Here is a 17395-nt window from a genome sequence, read left to right as displayed (position 1 = left end):
TCTTCACCATGGAAAAGATTTGATCATCCACTACTGTTGTCTTATGTGGATGTCCTGACCTTATGGAATTCCCAACTTCACCAGGGTGCTCTGTTCTTTTGCAGAATGTACTAAACTTGATTTCACCACCCCTAACATTTCTGCGATCTCTCTGATACAGTTCTTTTCTTTTCAGCCTGATGATGGTGTGTTTTCACTTGCATTGAGTGCGCCTTTGATTGCATGTTGTGGGTTCACAGCAACAGCTTTCAACTGCAAATTCACACCTGGAATCAGCTCCAGACCAGTTACCTGCTTAATTGATAATGGATTAATATAAATCTGAAATTTTTCAGGTGCATTTGTATTAAGCCGCGTGTAGTCTTTTACCCCTAAATAAAATCCTGAGTGACCAATCACTTCCAGAAGTCACATAGTTAGTACATTGCGTCCATCTGAGTGTAATTTCTTCTCAATATAACTACAGCTGTTCTGCGTGAGAACATTAGGGATCAAACAGCATCATAAAAACAAAGGAACCCACCAGACAGGTCAGGAATAAAGCTGTGAAAAAAAAATTAAGGAGAGTTAGGTTATTTATATTATAACCTAATCTCTGAACATCTCACTGAGCACTGTTTAATCCATCATCCAAAAATGGAAGTAGTATGGCACAACTGCAAACCTACCAAGACATGGCCGTCCACCAAACCTGACATCCCAAGCAAGGAGAGCACTAATGAGAGAAGCAGCCGAAAGGCCCATGGTCACTGGAGAAGCCGCAGTCATCCACCTCTCAAATGTACCTCACCAATTTTCAGATTTATATTTTTTTCAAAAATTAGAAAACCTTCCTTTACATGTCACAAATACTTGGTACTTTGTGTTGGTGTCACACAAAGTCCCAATTAAATACACCTCACGACACCTCCGTAACGCTGCTGTCATCTTCTCTAGTTTTATTTACTGAATGATTTTTTGTGTATACCCAACTTCTTGTCTGTGTGCGAGACTTGTCCAGACGATGGCTCTCCATCTTCACTGCAGGCGCTGAAAATTCTGAATGCAGTCCTGAGTAAATACGGAAGTTACGAAACCTTTGAGTCTTTGACTGGAGGAAATCTGCTCAGCAAGTGTCAGATCTGGGCATGTTGTCGGCGGTACATGCAAAAAGAGAACTGCAGTGGTGAGGTGAGAGCATGAAGCAGAATGAGAAAATGTGGAGAGGTGAGGTGACAACAATGAGACACATGAAGGAGAAGAGCCTCGTGGTGAAGGTGATGTGACAACATGAAGTCACATGAGGAAAGAGAGTGGCGGGGTGAAGGTGACAACATAGAGACACATGAAGGAGGAGGGCAGCGGGGTGAAGGTGAGGTGACAACATGGAGACACATGAAGGAGGGAAGCATCAGAGGGAAGGTGAGGTGACAACATGCAGACATAAAGGAGGAGAGTGCCAGAGTGAGGGTAACATGACAATATGGAGACACATCAAGGAGGAGAGCAGTAGGGTGAAGAGGTGGCTGTTAGGGTTTGCGGAACGCACCGAATATATTTATTGATGTGATTGGTGCGTTCGCAACCCGGGATCCACCGTGCAGGAAATATCCTACCGCTAAGTGAATGGCGGCACAATATGGCGGTATTAACCAGCTCTGTTAGCTTCACAGAGTGGCTGAGAAAGCAAAGCTCTGTGCCCTGTTAACTCTCACAGAGACACAGGCTAACTACCCAGAAGAGAGCAGTCAGTGGTCATGCATGCACACAACATTCCTCGCCGGAGGTGCCAGCATTCTAGGGGCTTATTTCAGCCGGGTCCCTGAATACTCTCATACACAATCTCCTCGCCGGAGGTGCCAGCATTCTAGGGGCTTATTTCAGCCGGGTCCCTGAACACATTCACGCATATGACCACAGTGGCGCAAAGCATGTAACTTTAGAAGATACTAGCGCATGGCCGTGCGGCCATGCGAGCCTTAAATAGCTGCAGCACGTACAAGACCTTCCTAAAGAAGACCAATGAGAGACTGCTATAGAGCCTGCGTACCTACAGGACCTTCCTAGAAAGACCAATAGATTTAGCTGCAGTACCTGAACATGTGACCCTTGATCTCCACTGAGAGATCTTACCCTGGGCATGCTCAGTGTGTGGAAAGCAGGAATTAGTCCCAGAAAAGCCTGTTCGCCGTAGATCAGTGCAGGGTACAATAGCAGAGCCTGGAGAGGCAGCAATAACCCTTTGCACAGAATCAGACTCAGTGAGACGCTGGGCTCCCAGGTTCTATCCTCTGGACCGTGACCCTTCCAATCTACCAGATAAAATTTCTTGCCACGTACCACCTTGCACCCCATGATAGCGTTCACCTCAAACTCATCCGTGGATGAACCCGATGTCCCGGCAGATGACTCAGAAAACCGGGACAAATGAACGGGCTTTAAGAGGGAAACGTGAAAGGTATCGGTGATACCAAGGCGTGGAGGAATAGCCAAACGGTAGACCACAGGGTTCATCTGTTCCAGAACCTTGAAAGGGCCAATGTAGCGAGGCGCAAACTTAGTGGACTCAACTCGCAGCCTGATGTTACGGGCGGAGAGCCACACTAAGTCGCCAGGAGCAAAGGTCTTAGCGGGGCGCCGGTGTGTGTCAGCCGAGACCCTCATTCTCTCCTTGGAGGCCCGGATGGCATCCTGTGTGCGGTCCCAGATGTCACGTGCCTCCACCGCCCAGCCTGCCACCCTAGAATCGGTGGATGACACGGGCATGGGCACAGGGACACGCGGATGCTGGCCGTAATTAAGGAGAAAAGGAGTCTGACCAGTGGAATCGGCTACGGCGTTGTTCAAGGCAAATTCCACCCAAGGTAGCAAAGATGCCCAGTCATCCTGCCTAGCAGAGACAAAATGTCGTAAGTATGTCACCAGAGTCTGATTGGTTCTCTCTACCAACCCATTCGTCTCGGGATGATATGCAGAGGAGAGATTCAGCTCTATGCTGAGTAAACGGCAGAGCTCTCTCCAAAACCGAGATGCAAACTGGGGACCCCGGTCGCTGACAACTTTATCATGCATTCCATGTAAGCGGAAAATGTTTAATGAACAACGCCGCCAAGGCCCGTGCAGAAGGTAACCGTGGTAGCGGCACCAAATGCACCATTTTCGAGAAATGATCGGTGATGACCCAAATGATGGGACAAGCGCGAGACTTGGGCAAACCCACCACAAAGTCCATCCCGACCATCTCCCAGGGCCTGTCTGCCACCGGCATAGGGTAAAGTAACCCAGCAGGCCGTTGCCGTGAAGACCGATTCTGGGCGCAGGAGACACACGCCCGAATATAATCCCCGACGTCACGGGCCATATGCGGCCACCAGTACGTCCTCGCCAAAAGCTCAGATGTCCTCTTGGTTCCAAAATGTCCACCCACTCTGGACGAGTGAGCCCAAGAGAGAATCTCCGGTCGCAAATTCGCTGGTACGAAAGTCTTGCCCGGGGGCACGGATTCTAGCGAAACCGGAGCCACAGTTCTCAGGCTCTCAGAGGGGACAATAAGCCGAGGCTCCTCATCCTCCTCCTCAGATGACACTACGGAGAGGGAGAGAGCGTCGGCACGAATGTTCTTCTCCCCAGAGAGAAAATGGAGAGTAAAATGGAACCGGGAAAAGAACAGGGACCATCTGGCCTGGCGAGAATTCAGCTGCTGGGCCGTCTGTATGTACACCAAGTTTTTGTGGTCGGTGAATACTTGGAAGGGAAAGCAAGCTCCCTCCAAGAGGTGTCTCCACTCAGAAAAAGCCAACTTCATTGCTAGCAACTCCCTGTCCCCGATGGAATAATTCCTCTCCGCTGGTGTGAAGGTCTTGGAGAAGAAGCAAGGATGCTCCCATCCTTTTGGAAAAGGACTGCTCCAGCACCAACGGATGAGGCATCCACCTCCATTATAAATGGCTTATCTACATCGGGGCGGTGTAGAATAGGAGCGCTAGCGAAGTGTGACTTAATCGAAAGGAATGCCTTGGAGACATCCTCCGACCACAACTTGGGATTTGCTCCCTTCTTGGTGAGGGCAACCAAGGGAGCTACCAAAGTTGAAAAGTGTGGGATGAACTGGCGATAGTAATTGATGAACCCCATAAAGCGCTGCACCGCTTTAAGTGAATGGGGTTCCTGCCAGTCCATCACAGCCTGTAGTTTGGCAGGATCCATAGCCAAACCCTGAGCAGAGATGATATAACCAAGGAATGGCAAGGACTCCTGCTCAAACACACACTTCTCCAACTTGGCGTAGAGGGAGTTTGCCCGTAAGAGGTCGAAGACTTTGCGAACATCTCTCTGGTGGGAGTCAATATCTGGAGAGTAGATGAGAATATCATCCAGATAGACTACGACCGAGGTGGTGAGCATCTCCCGGAAGATGTCGTTCACAAAGTCTTGGAAAACGGCTGGGGCATTACAGAGCCCGAAGGGCATCACCAGATATTCATAGTGCCCATCCCTGGTGTTAAAAGCCGTCTTCCACTCGTCCCCCTCACGGATGCGAATCAGGTTATAAGCACCCCGCAGATCTAATTTAGTAAATACCCTTGCTCCCCGTAGCCTGTCAAAAAGCTCAGATATCAGGGGTAGTGGGTACTTGTTTTTAATGGTGATGGCGTTAAGACCCCTGTAGTCAATGCATGGACGTAATTCTCCACTCTTCTTCTGCACGAAGAAGAACCCAGCCCCTGCAGGTGACACTGACTTCCTAATAAAGCCTCTTGCCAGATTCTCTTGGATATACTGAGACATTGCCTCCGTCTCCGGGAGAGATAACGGATAGACTCGACCCCGGGGAGGCTCAGCACCAGGCAAGAGATCAATAGGACAGTCATAGGGGCGGTGAGGCGGAAGGGTCTCCGCAGCCCTTTTGGAGAACACGTCCACATAAGGCCAATAGTGCTTGGGGAGAGAGGAAAGATCTGCGGGTACCTCAGTTGTAGCAACCTGAACGCACTCCCTCTGACATCTACCCTCACAGGATTTACTCCATCCCAAAATTTTCCCTGAGGACCACTCTATATGAGGAGAATGAAAACGAAGCCAGGGTATCCCCAACAGGACCTCATCAACTCCCTCAGGAAGGACCAAAAGAGAAATAATCTCCTGATGTGATGGAGATACAGAAAGAGTGAAAGGGATGGTTTGGTGTGTAATCTGTGAAGGTAGTGTCGACCCATTTACCACTCGAATGGTTATTGGCTTGGCGAGCATCACCAGGGGTATTGCGTGTCGCTGAGCGAAAGCGGATGACATAAAATTACCCTCCGCCCCAGAGTCCACGCAAAGCTCTACCATAAGAGTGGATGGGCCTATGGTAATTGTCCCCTTGAAGGACAATTTTGAGGTAAACGTCGCCGTATCTAATGTACTTCCTCCAACTGCCACTAGACGCTGACGTTTCCTCGACCGCTGCGGACACTTGGAGGCAAGATGTCCGGACTGCCGGCAAACATGACAGACCTTAAGGGCACGAGCGGCCTGGGACTTAGACCCCGCTCGCGACCCCTCTATGGCCTCATGTGACTCGGGCGCCTGGACCGGAGATTCCAAAGGTCTGGCGAAGGTGGGAGCCAGCCGAAACCTCTGCTTACACTTGGCTCGCTCCAACCTTCGCTCGTGAAAACGAAGGTCTATGTGAGTTGATATAGATATGAGCTCCTCCAGTGTAGCGGGAATCTCCCTAGTGGCCAAAGCGTCCTTCACATGGTCAGCCAGCCCCCTCCAAAATACTGGAATGAGGGTTTTATCTGACCACTCCAACTCAGACGCTAAAGTCCGGAAGAGAATGGCAAATTGGCTGACCATGGTCGAACCCTGAGTCAATGCCAGCAGTTGGAGCGCCGTATCATGGGTGACTTGAGGTCCTACGAAGACCTGCTTCAGAGTGCCCAGAAACCGAGGAACACTGCACCACATGATCGTTGCGCTCCCACAGCGGCGTAGCCCACTCCAAAGCTCTGTCCGACAGGAGAGAAATCACAAACCCCACTTTTGCCCGCTCTGTGGGAAAACGTGCAGCCAGGAGCTCGAGATGTATACGGCACTGGCTCACGAATCCCCTACAGGACTTACTGTCCCCAGAGAATTTTTCGGGCAACGGAAGGTGGGATAAGGTCGGAACAGAGGTGGCAGTGGGTAAAGCTGCTGCAGCCACGCTAGCAGCCTGAACAGCAATTGCGGTAACATCCACCACCGAGGTTGCACGCTCGAGAGACGCCAACCGGCCCTCCAGCAGCTGGATGTACCCCTGCAATCGCTGTTCGTCCACCATTACTTAGCCAGATCCTGGCGCTAGTAGACTGTTAGGGTTTGCGGAACGCACCTAATATATTTATTGATGTGATTGGTGCGTTCGCAAGCCGGGATCCACCGTGCAGGAAATATCCTGCCGCTAATTGAATGGCGGCACAATATGGCGGTATTAACCAGCTCTGTTAGCTTCACAGAGTGGCCGAGAAAGCAAAGCTCTGTGCCCTGTTAACTCTCACAGAGACACAGGCTAACTACCCAGAAGAGAGCAGTCAGTGGTCATGCATGCACACAACACTCCTCGCCGGAGGTGCCAGCATTCTAGGGGCTTATTTCAGCCGGGTCCCTGAACACATTCACGCATATGACCACAGTGGCGCAAAGCATGTAACTTTAGAAGATACTAGCGCATGGCCGTGCGGCCATGTGAGCCTTAAAGGGACTCTGTCACCTGAATTTGGAGGGAACAATTTTCAGCCATAGGGGCGGGGTTTTCGGGTGTTTGATTCACCCTTTCCTTACCCGCTGGCTGCATGCTGGCTGCAATATTGGATTGAAGTTCATTCTCTGTCCTCCGTAGTACATGCCTGCACAAGGCAATCTTGCCTTACGTAGGCGTGTACTATGGAGGACAGAGAATGAACTTCAATCCAATATTACAGCCAGCATGCAGCCAGCGGGTATCGAAAGGGTGAATCAAACACCCGAAAACCCCGCCCCTATGGCTGAAAATTGTTCCCTCCAAATTCAGGTGACAGTCCCTTTAAATAGCTGCAGCACTTACAAGACCTTCCTAAAGAAGACCAATGAGAGACTGCTACAGAGCCTGCGTACCTACAGGACCTTCCTAGAAAGACCAATAGATTTGGCTGCAGTACCTGAACATGTGACCCTTGATCTCCACTGAGAGATCTTACCCTGGGGGCATGCTCAGTGTGTGCAAAGCAGGACTTAGTCCCAGAAAAGCCTGTTCGCCATAGATCAGTGCAGGGTACAATAGCAGAGCCTGGAGAGGCAGCGATAACTCTTTGCACAGAATCAGACTCAGTGAGACGCTGGGACCGACGTCTCCGCTGAGCAGGCTCCACTGCGGCCGATGGAGAATGGGAGACCGCAGCAGACACGGATCGAGATTCCCCCTGTGCAGCAGAGGAAACTCAACTCCTAACAGTGGCAAAATGGAGACACACAAAGTAGGAGAGCATTAGGGTGAAGGTGAGGTGACAACATGGAGAAACATAAGAAGAAAAGACCTTGGTGACGGTGAGGTGACAGTATGGAAACATGAAGGAGAGTGACAGGCTGAAGGTGAGGTGACAACATGGAGACACATGAAGGAGGAGAGCGCCATGGTGAAGGTGGAGTGATGCATGGGAGGAGAGCTAGGGAGGGTAAAGGTTCGTAAAGGGTTTGTGACCTGTAATTCCAGATTTAGAGTACATGTCAAACTAGAATCTTTGCTTTTCTGTGTCTCTCTATATTTGGGCTCCTCCTCATCTAATCTCTGTTTTGTCTTCCAGGCTCCTCTTTATTTATTGTCTGCTTGGTCGTTTGGACACTTCTATATCTTTCTTCCATGTTGCTTTCTCAGCTCCTCTTTCCTTGGCGCTGTCGTCTCAGCTCCATTTTGCTCAGCTCCGTCATCTAAGCTCCTTCTTCTCTTTGCTCAGTGCCATCGTATCTGCTTTTCCTTTTTTTTTTCTTCCTTCCGTGACTATGTCTCTGCTCTTTATCCTCTTTCTTCCACCTCAGCCTCTCGGATCCTTCTCCATTTTGCTTTGCGCCATCATCTCAGCTTTTCTTTTGTCTTTGCCGTTGTCTTGGCTTCCTGTTTCCTCTGTGGCATCTTCATGACTTGTTTGCTATCGCTGTTTGGGTTTCCATCTTTCTTCCTTTCTCTGGTGGTCTCTAGGTGGTGATCCAGCTCACAGAAGACTTACTGTCTCAGGCAGTCATGACAAACGAGAACAGCCGGCCGACACTAACTATCAATCTGCTTGGTGCAAGACAGCATTGGCTGGAGGGAATGCTCAGACATGAGATAGGTAGGTGCAGGCTGGGCGATCTGGGTGAAATGGGACCGCTGTGCATGTGGGCAGAGGAGTCTCGATGTCACTCCAGCCTTGGCATTACCCCTGGGTGTCTGATACAAGCTGTGAGGGAGGCCCAGGTGCCATTCTGTCAAGCTGCTGTCCATCTCTTTACCTTGACCAGGGGCTGTGGTTTGCTTTATCCTGAAGATGGCTACATGGATGACAGAACGCCAAGTGTCACTTTTTCTGTATGTTAGAAGGCTTTGCAGCTGACATGGAGACAAGTTATAAAAGGGGCTATCCTGCACCGCTAAGCTCCTGATAATGGTGTAGTAACCCCTTTAATGATTCCTTCAATGCCCTTATACCATCCTGCACATCCTTACAGGTAGTAGGTTTTGGGCCTCTATGACACACACATTCTTCGCTGAGGTTTTTTGTCTTTCGAGAAAGGCAGAGCAGCCTCAGAAGAGGTAACCAGCTGCTCTTTGTGTAGGTCTGCCCTGTCTGTGAGGCAGCCAGTGGGGGGTGGTGGGCTGCTCCTGTACTAGTGTCCTCCACTGGGAAGCGTGGACCCCCTACCCATAATTTAACACCTAGAAATTGAAGGGGACTCTTATTCTGTCTCTCCAGGGACCCATTACTTGCGAGGAGTGAATGATGCTCTGCAGTCTTGGCATGGTGCAGAAAGTCGCAAACAGTTTGGATTAAAACCTGCCAACCCCACAGAAGAAGGCCTGGCCAGCCTGCACAGTGTGCTTTACCGGAAGCACCCATACTTGTGGCGTGCTGCACTCCTCTACTACGCCACCAGTCGTGCTGCCATCTGCAGCTTTTCCGCATTGTTTAATGACCTGCAGCAGTTTGTAGAGGACCCCGCTGTACGGTGGGAGTATTGTGTGCGGGTAAAGAGGGGCCAGAAGGACACGAGTCAACCAGGTGAGACCTCGGTAGGACGTGGTGGCCAGGCATTTAGCCTGCATGGATGTATGAATGGCGTTCAGCAGGGTCGGCAATGATCACCCACCTGGCCGTAGAGTTGTGATGCAGTGGATGTTTCTGATTATCATGAGAATAGGCTGGTTTATAAATGAGTGGGACCGTCACAGACAGGTCCGCTGCCCGTGAATCCAGCCGCTGCATCCTCTATAGATGTTCTGTAGTATCGAAAACTGCGGAATTTCTGAGACTGCGGTCATAGGTACTGACCCCTCCACAATAAGGGGTTATATGTGCGGAGATTGGACTGTAGGGCCCCAGTGCACTGTAGGGTCTCCGGCCGCTTTAGTGCTTTTTTTTATATCCATATCCTGTATTCAGTTGTTGAGGGGGTTATAGCGGCTCTCTTCCCTTCCATATGGGCGATTAATGGGACCATTATGTCTGCAATACCTTCCGATTGCGTACGCATGTCTCTGTGCCGGCAAACCTCGATACACATGGCACTGACTCCTCGCCTCATTTTTAGACTCGATACACATGACGTCACTGGCTCCTCGCCTCATTTTTAGCCTTGATACGCATGACGTCACTGGCTCTTCACCTCTTTTTTAGACTCGATAGGCATGACGTCACTGGCTCCTCAGTGAAAGCAAACTCAGCGAGAGGTAAAAATGAAGACAAGTCCTCCTGTTGTGCTGCCACAAAGCACCTTAAAATTTGTTCCAACTATTGATTTGTCCTCTCAGTCTGACCATTGGTTTCAGGGTGATGAGCAGATGAAAATGACAAGTAAATCCCTAGCTAATTGCAAAAAGCTCTCAAAAATTTAGAGACAAATTGTACTCCCCTATCAGACACACGGTTCAGAGGGATCCCATGTAACCTTACAATATGAGAAATAAACAACCTGGAGAGTGTCTCTGCATTAGGTAATCCTGACAAATGAATAAAATGAGCTTGTTTGCTGAATCGATCAACTACCACCCAAATAACAGTCTTTCCATCAGAGGCAAATCTGGACTGAAATCCATGGTCTTTCAGGAATAGGCAATGGAGCGAATTCCCCAGCCAGCCAGCAATAACTGTCTTTGGCGCGTGTGCAGACTTCACAAGCAGATACAAAATCTTTAATATCCTTATGCATGGATGGCCACCAAAAAAGTCTAGCGATGGCTTTCCTTGTGGCAGTAACCCCAAGATGGCCTCTTAAAACGGAATCATGAAATTCCTTTAACACCTGCAACCTTAGGCAAACAGGCCCAAATTGGACCCTGGGGAAGTAGAAGGAGCCAACGACTGGGCTTTACGAATCTCCTCTTCTAGCTCCGAGGTTACCATAGACACCACAATACCCTGAGGAATAATGGAGGATGGAGGTTATGAAGGAGAAATGGAATCAAGACTTGAAGATAAAGCATCAGCTTTGACATTCTTAGACCCTGGCCTGAATGTAATAGAAAAATTAAATCGAGAGAAAAACAAGGACCATGTGGCCTGTCTAGGAGTTAACCTTTTAGCTGATTCAATGTAAGCTAAATTCTTGTGATCCGTGATCACCATAACTGGATGAACCGCCCCCTCCAAAAAATGTCTCCATTCCTCAAAGGCCAATTTGACGGCAAGTAACTCCTGATTCCCAATATCATAATTTCTCTCCGCTGGTGAAAATTTTTTAGAAAGAAAAGCACATGGACGCAGGTTAGTCAGAGTTTTGGGCCCCTGCAATAAGACTGCTCCTACTCCGATCTCCGAGGCATCCACCTCCACAATGAACGGTTCTTGGAGATCAGGTTAGATCAGAATGGATGTGGAAATAAAACATTCTTTCAAGAGCCCTGATAACCTCCGGCGACCAAACCTTGAGATTTGCCCCCTTACGTGTAAGGTCAGTAAGTGGTTTAGCAATTTGTGAAAACCCCTTGATAAATGTTCTATAATAGTTGGCGAATCCCAGAAAACGCTGCAAAGCCTTAGGATCACGAGGTTGAACCCAATCAATTATGGCCTGCACCTTTACAGGGTCCATCTTAAACCCTTCTGCTGTCAAGATAAACCCCGACAAAGAGATTTCCTGAACAGAAAAATCACATTTCTCTAACTTAGCAAACAGAGAGTTCTCCCTCAGTCTCTGTAACACTACACGGACATGTTCCTGGTGAGTGTCCAAGTCTGGCGAGAAACTTTGAATGTCATCAAGGTATATTACAAATCTTTCAATGCAATCAGAGAAAATAACATTCATAAAATTCTGAAACACAGCAGGTGCATTAGATACTCCGAAAGGCATGACAAGGTTTTCAAACAGACACTCAGACGTTAAAAATGCTGTTTTCCACTCATCACCCCTCCGGATGCGTATCAAATTGTAAGCCCCTCTAAGATCAAGTTTAGAAAACACCCTGGCCCCCAGAAGCTGATTATATAGGTCGGGGATGAGTGGAAGTGGGTAGGTATTTGAACTGTGATCTTGTTTAGTTCTCAGAAATCAAGGAAAGGATGGAGATCTCCATCTTTCTTTTTAACAAAGAAAAATCCTGCAGCTATGGGAGAGGAGGAAGGATGGATATGACCCTTCCGTAAATCCTCGTTAACATATTCGTTCATGGCCATCCTTTCAGGCCCCGACAAATTGTAAAAGGCGAGCTTTTGGCAATTTGGCGCCAGGAATAAGATCAATAGCACAATCATAGGGACGATGGGGAGGTAGTATCTCCACCTCTTTTTCCGAGAACACATCTCCAAAGTCCTTCAGGTACTCCGGAAGACCCTCCAGACTAGCGGAGCATATTTGTACATTTCTTAGAACAGTGGGGGCTCCATTTCACAATCTCCTTCAGACACCAATCAATAACTGGATTGTGAGTTTGCAACCATGGAAATCCCAACACCAATCCAGCAGGTAAATTATCCAACACAAAACAGGAGATGGACTCAGTGGAGTGCTCCCACTTGGAGAGTGAAATCCACCGTTGATCTACTGATCAAATTGTCAGCTGTGTCTTGTCAAGGGCGATGATTTAAATGGGTCTTTCTAAACTAACTGTCCCTAACCCTAACTTCAAAACCAGTCCCGAATAAATAAAGTTAGCAGCAGACCCACCCAATGAACGCCATTGTTGATAACACCTGGTTCTTGAAGGAAATTATCGCATCAATCAGTACTTTGTCAAAGGAAGAAAAAGGAACCTGGAAGTCTGGGTGACCTCCTTGGTTGTCACCCAGTCTCAGATGTTCTCCTGATGATTTGGTGGCTTGAGGACGAGTTGGGCAATTCTTAAGAAAATGTCCAGAGAGACCACAGTATAGTCCGAGATCCTGTCTCCGTTTTCTCTCCACAACACTGGCAACTCTAACCTCAGGTAAATGGACCTGCTCCAGGGAAGTAAAACATGCGGCCTGCTGTTCACCTTGTCTCTCACGGATTCTGCGGTCCATTCGTATGGCCTGAATCGTGACCTCCATCAGAGAACAAGGCGTCATGGTGGACCAGATCATCCTTGAGTGTGTCGGAAAGGCCTCTTTGGAACTGTCACCAGAGAGCAGCATCGTTCCACAGAACCTCGGTGGACCACTGCTGGAACTCAGTACAGTCGTCCTCAGCTGTGCTACCCCCCTGTGCCAGGTTCATGATCTTAGCCTCAGCAACCTGGATTCTGTCGGGTTCGTCATAGATCAGACCTAAACTGTCAAAAAAGGCGTCAAAGGAAAACCTTTCTGGGGCCTGTGGAGACAAAGAAAATGCCCAGGTCTGAGGACCCCCTCCTAGTAGGGACATCATTATTCCCACCCGCTGGAATTCCTCCCTTGACAACCGGGGGCGCAGGGTAAAAAGTAACAGCTCTCCCTGAATACCCTAAACTGGTCTTTCCCGAAAATTTATCAGGGAGGGATATGACAGGTTCGGGAGAGACCAACTGTACATCAGAGGATACTGACGTCACAGCCACTGCCGGCAGTGGGGGGGCTATAGGAGATCTTCATCAAGTTATTTATCTAACCCTGCAAATTATATTGCGATGACTCCAGACTCTGGCAAATCCTGAGTCATCTACATCAAATGCACCAACTGGTCACAAAGCATGTGAACAGGATCCATACTGGCGAAAAAGAAAAACGTAGCGCTAGTCACTTCTCAGGGCTAAGCCATGGGTCAGAGTGGTCAGGGAGTCCAAAGTCAGGAGCCAGGAGGGTACATCATAAACAGAAGAAAGAGACAAAAGCGTAGTCAGGTAGCGTTCCGAGGTCAGAGTACCAGGAGGATAATGGATCAGAATTGAAGGGGTTAAACAGGCGGATGATCAGAACGAAGTCCAAATTCAGGCAACAGATCAAGCAAACAGACCTCAAGTCACACAGAGCACAATGCATCAACACTCCGACAGCTCAGCACGCCCCTGAACCAGATTGGACAGCTGAGCTGTCAGTAACTGCATCCCAGACACCCTGAGGGGTGGAACCGTGACAGCGCAGTTGAAAACTTTTAAGGACAGAGTTAGTTAATAATTGCTCCAGATCCTTTTTGCTGCCAATCAGAAAAACCCTTTAACTTTGATACTTCACCCAAACTGGGATTACGCCATAGTGGTGTGTATGTGGTGAATCCCTTAATGGCCATACGTTTCTTTCCTCTGTCTCTCACTTTATACACTGACCCCAATGTTGGAGTAAGAGGATTCGCTCCGGAGAAATCCCAGACTCCAGAAGACGCAGGAATGAGGCCCATTTCATATTATATAACAGGAGCCCCCCGACTCCCCAGTGTCATGTCGACCTCCCCGTGTCATGTCTGCCTCGCCGCGTCTTGTCGACCTCACTTCGTCATCTCTGCCTGCCCAAGTCATGTCCACCTTCCCGCATCATGTCTACCTGCTGGCGTCATGTCTATCTCGCCTCGTCATCTCTGCCCCATCCAAGCATGCAATAAAGCACAGCCCTGGATCAGTAATGGCCACTCCACCCTAGTCCTCATCACGTGGAGCATTCTGTGTTATCCCAGCATGCTGTTTACACCATATTCCCTGAACATGGTGGGGAAGAAAGCCGACAGAGCGTTATGTCGCACATATAACAATTGTAGAAGAAGGATCATTTGTACAAGATCCCCTCTACCTATAACTGATAGTGGGGAGTTTGGACCATTTATCTGACAGGGTCTACATTTTGTGTGCCACATTTAGTCGTTGTTCTGACTCGTTTTCCCAATATCTAAGCTTGTCTGCAATTTGTAGCGGAGATGGTTCCAGTATTGAAGAACGGGCCGAGGATGTTGTGGCATCAGGACAGATTTATTCCAGTTAATTGATTAAGCGGCCAACCTTCTGACATTACTGGAGTGATGGACGTTACGTCATCTATAAAGAGCAGCGCATCGTCTCCACAGAGACTCGTCCGCACTGCGATTTCTCCACATTTAAACCCAGTAAAACCTCCTCTCTTAGGGGTTCAATGGCCGTGGCAAAGAGAACGGCGACGACTGATGTCCCTGACCGAAGTCCTCTGTAATTTATCAGAGAGTCAGCCATTCACCCTCATGTTAGCAGCTGAAGGAGCGGTATAACAGCCAGTGACAACCGTGTAGAAAGGACTGAAGCCCACAGGTAGCTCCATTGTCAAATGCTTCGTCTGAGGACATACAGTCCTTGTGCCATCTGCCTTTGAACTCATTTGGAGGTTGAGGAACAGACATCTCAGGTTTATAGTGATAGATGCATTCGGCATAAAATGAGATTGTTCCTCATGTTCCACTTCTCTAATAACTGTAATCTATTGGCCAAAGCCTTTGCTAGGGGAGAGATTGACCGATATGAGTCAGGTTTTGTCGAGCTTCAGTAGTGCAACTATTACGGCTTCATCCATAAATTCTGTGAGGAATAGTGATGAGCGAATATACTCGTTACTTAAGATTTCCCGAGCACGCTCGGGGGTCCTCCGAGTATTTTTTAGTGCTCGGAGATTTAGTTTTCATCACCTCAGCTGAATGATTTACATCTCTTAGCCCGCATAAGTAGATGTGAGGATTCCCTAGCAACCAGGCAACCCCCACATGTACTTATGCTGGCTAACAGATGTAAATCATTCAGCTGAGGTGATGAAAACTAAATCTCCGAGCACTAAAAAATCCTCGGAGGTCACCCGAGCGTGCTCGGAAAATCTCGAGTAAAGAGTATATTCGCTCATCACTAGTGAGGAACCCTTTCTGGTGCCTCCTTAAAGACCTCTAAGAGCTTTGGTATCTGTACCTTGATTTAGTTTATAAAATTCTCCTGGGAAACATCGGCAACGGGTGCTTTCTCTGTTTATAATGCATCGTCTAGTTATTCCAAGTCCAGGGGCTGATCCAAAGCCCCCCGCGTAGCTTCAGACAATCTAGGAGGGTTAATTCTATCTACGTAAGGGGCAATATCTTCCCCAAAGCATTAGTCATAGATGTGTGCACGTTCTAATAAAAATGGAGACGTTTAATGACCTCAGTGTGATGAAACCTCCACCAGGGGGATCTGGTGAGGGAAGAGAGTTTAAACATAAAGCGAAGTAACACAGAGCTAAGGCACAGGTGTCACAGGTAACGAGAGAAGTCATACAAGCCTAAAGTCATACACAAGAATATCAGCGTGGTACAGAAGGAAAAGCAGGGAATAGTCGGGGACAAGCAAGACGTCAGAGCCTATCGGGATCGTGGTAACGAAATCGTGAGACGTAAGAGAAAGTCGGGACACAAGCAAAGTCAGAACCAGGAGGGTAACGTGGTATCAGAGACAGAAAACCAAAGCCGAAGTCCAGGGAAAAGATCGAGTCATACACGGGTATGGGCAGACAGAGGCACAAGGATCACCAAGATCAGGATACAGGTCAGGGGCTCAAGCTGGGAAGCATGAACTATCACTAACAGTGGTAGGCAAGCTGTGAGGGACTGAAATAGCCCAGCTAGCTCAAGAACGAGGCTGATAAGATTAACCCCCGCATGACCAGTCTAAAAAGAGGAAAAATGAAAATAAACTCCGGACTGGACCATGACACTCAGTGTCCGTGCCTTGAGCAGTCTACGTATATCGGCTCCTCCCGGCTGTGCTGTCTCTACAGGTGTCAATAGGTGGTCCGCTCTCTCACCTTCTATAACAGACAGTTGCTTCTGAGAAGCCAATGATCAGTCATTTTCTGCGCGTTTCCCATCCTACTTGTCTCGGACATATCTGCCACATAAATAGCTTCCTTCTCCCAAACATTCTGTTGATTTTTGGGTTATCTCCTTTGTTGTGAATGGTCTTGATGCTCTCCCCTGCATATTCCTTTAATAATAATAATAATTTTTATTTATATAGTGCCATCATATTCCGCAGCGCTTTACAAATTATAGAGGGGATTTGTACAGACAATAGACATTACAGCATAACAAAGACACAGTTCAAAATAGATACCAAGAGGAGTGAGGGCCCTGCTGCTTGCAAGCTTACAATCTATGAGGAAAAAGGGGAGACACGAGAGGTGGATGGTAACAATTGCTTTCTTTGTTCGGACCAGCCATAGTGTTAAGGATCGGGTGTTCATGTAAAGCTGCATGAATCAGTTAACAGCCTAAGTATGTAGCAGTACAGACACAGAGGGCTATTAACTGCATGAAGTGTATGAGAACATGATGTGAGGAACCCGATTACGGTTTTGTTTTTTTGTTTTTTTTTGAATGGGCCACACAGGGATAGTTAGGTTAATGCGTTGAGGCAGTAGGCCAGTCTGAACAAATGCATTTTTAGGGCACGGTTAAAACTGTGGGGATTGGAGATTAATCGTATTAACCTGGGTAGTGCATTCCAAAGAATTTGTGAAGCACGTGTAAAGTCTTGGAGATGGGAGTGGGAGGTTCTGATTATTGAGGATGCTAACCTCAGGTCATTGTAATAATTATAGGGGATAACTCAGGAGACTCTTTGCGTGGAACAAGACAACTACAGGACACAGTTTTATAAGTGGTAAAGTCTATATTATCACACAGTGATTCAAACAGGTGCAGAGAGAAACTCAAGTCCACAACACTTGGTGTAAATATTAAACGCAGCTTAGCAGTCTATAGGGAACTTCAGAGGAAAATGCAATCAAGCAGAAAGTCTATGAAGCACAGATATTCTTGAGGATACTTGACACGAATAAGTCCTTGTTTA

At 48.1% G+C, this 17395-nt stretch overlaps 1 protein-coding gene across 1 annotated transcript in view; it reads left to right on the top strand.

The window, feature by feature from the left end:
• MATCAP1 (microtubule associated tyrosine carboxypeptidase 1) overlaps positions 1–17395 on the top strand; it is a 60346-nt gene that overhangs the window by 25660 nt on the left and 17291 nt on the right. Inside the window, exons 3-5 of the mRNA XM_077281661.1 lie at positions 1027–1170; positions 8180–8312; positions 8934–9239. Coding sequence (XP_077137776.1) covers positions 1027–1170; positions 8180–8312; positions 8934–9239 — 583 coding nt within the window. The remainder of the gene's footprint in view (positions 1–1026; positions 1171–8179; positions 8313–8933; positions 9240–17395) is intronic.

The sequence above is a fragment of the Ranitomeya variabilis genome, chromosome 2, assembly GCF_051348905.1.
Source record: "Ranitomeya variabilis isolate aRanVar5 chromosome 2, aRanVar5.hap1, whole genome shotgun sequence".
Taxonomy (NCBI): domain Eukaryota; kingdom Metazoa; phylum Chordata; class Amphibia; order Anura; family Dendrobatidae; genus Ranitomeya; species Ranitomeya variabilis.
The sequence above is the reverse complement of the archived record's forward strand: the minus strand, read 5'-3'. Positions and strand labels throughout refer to the sequence as shown.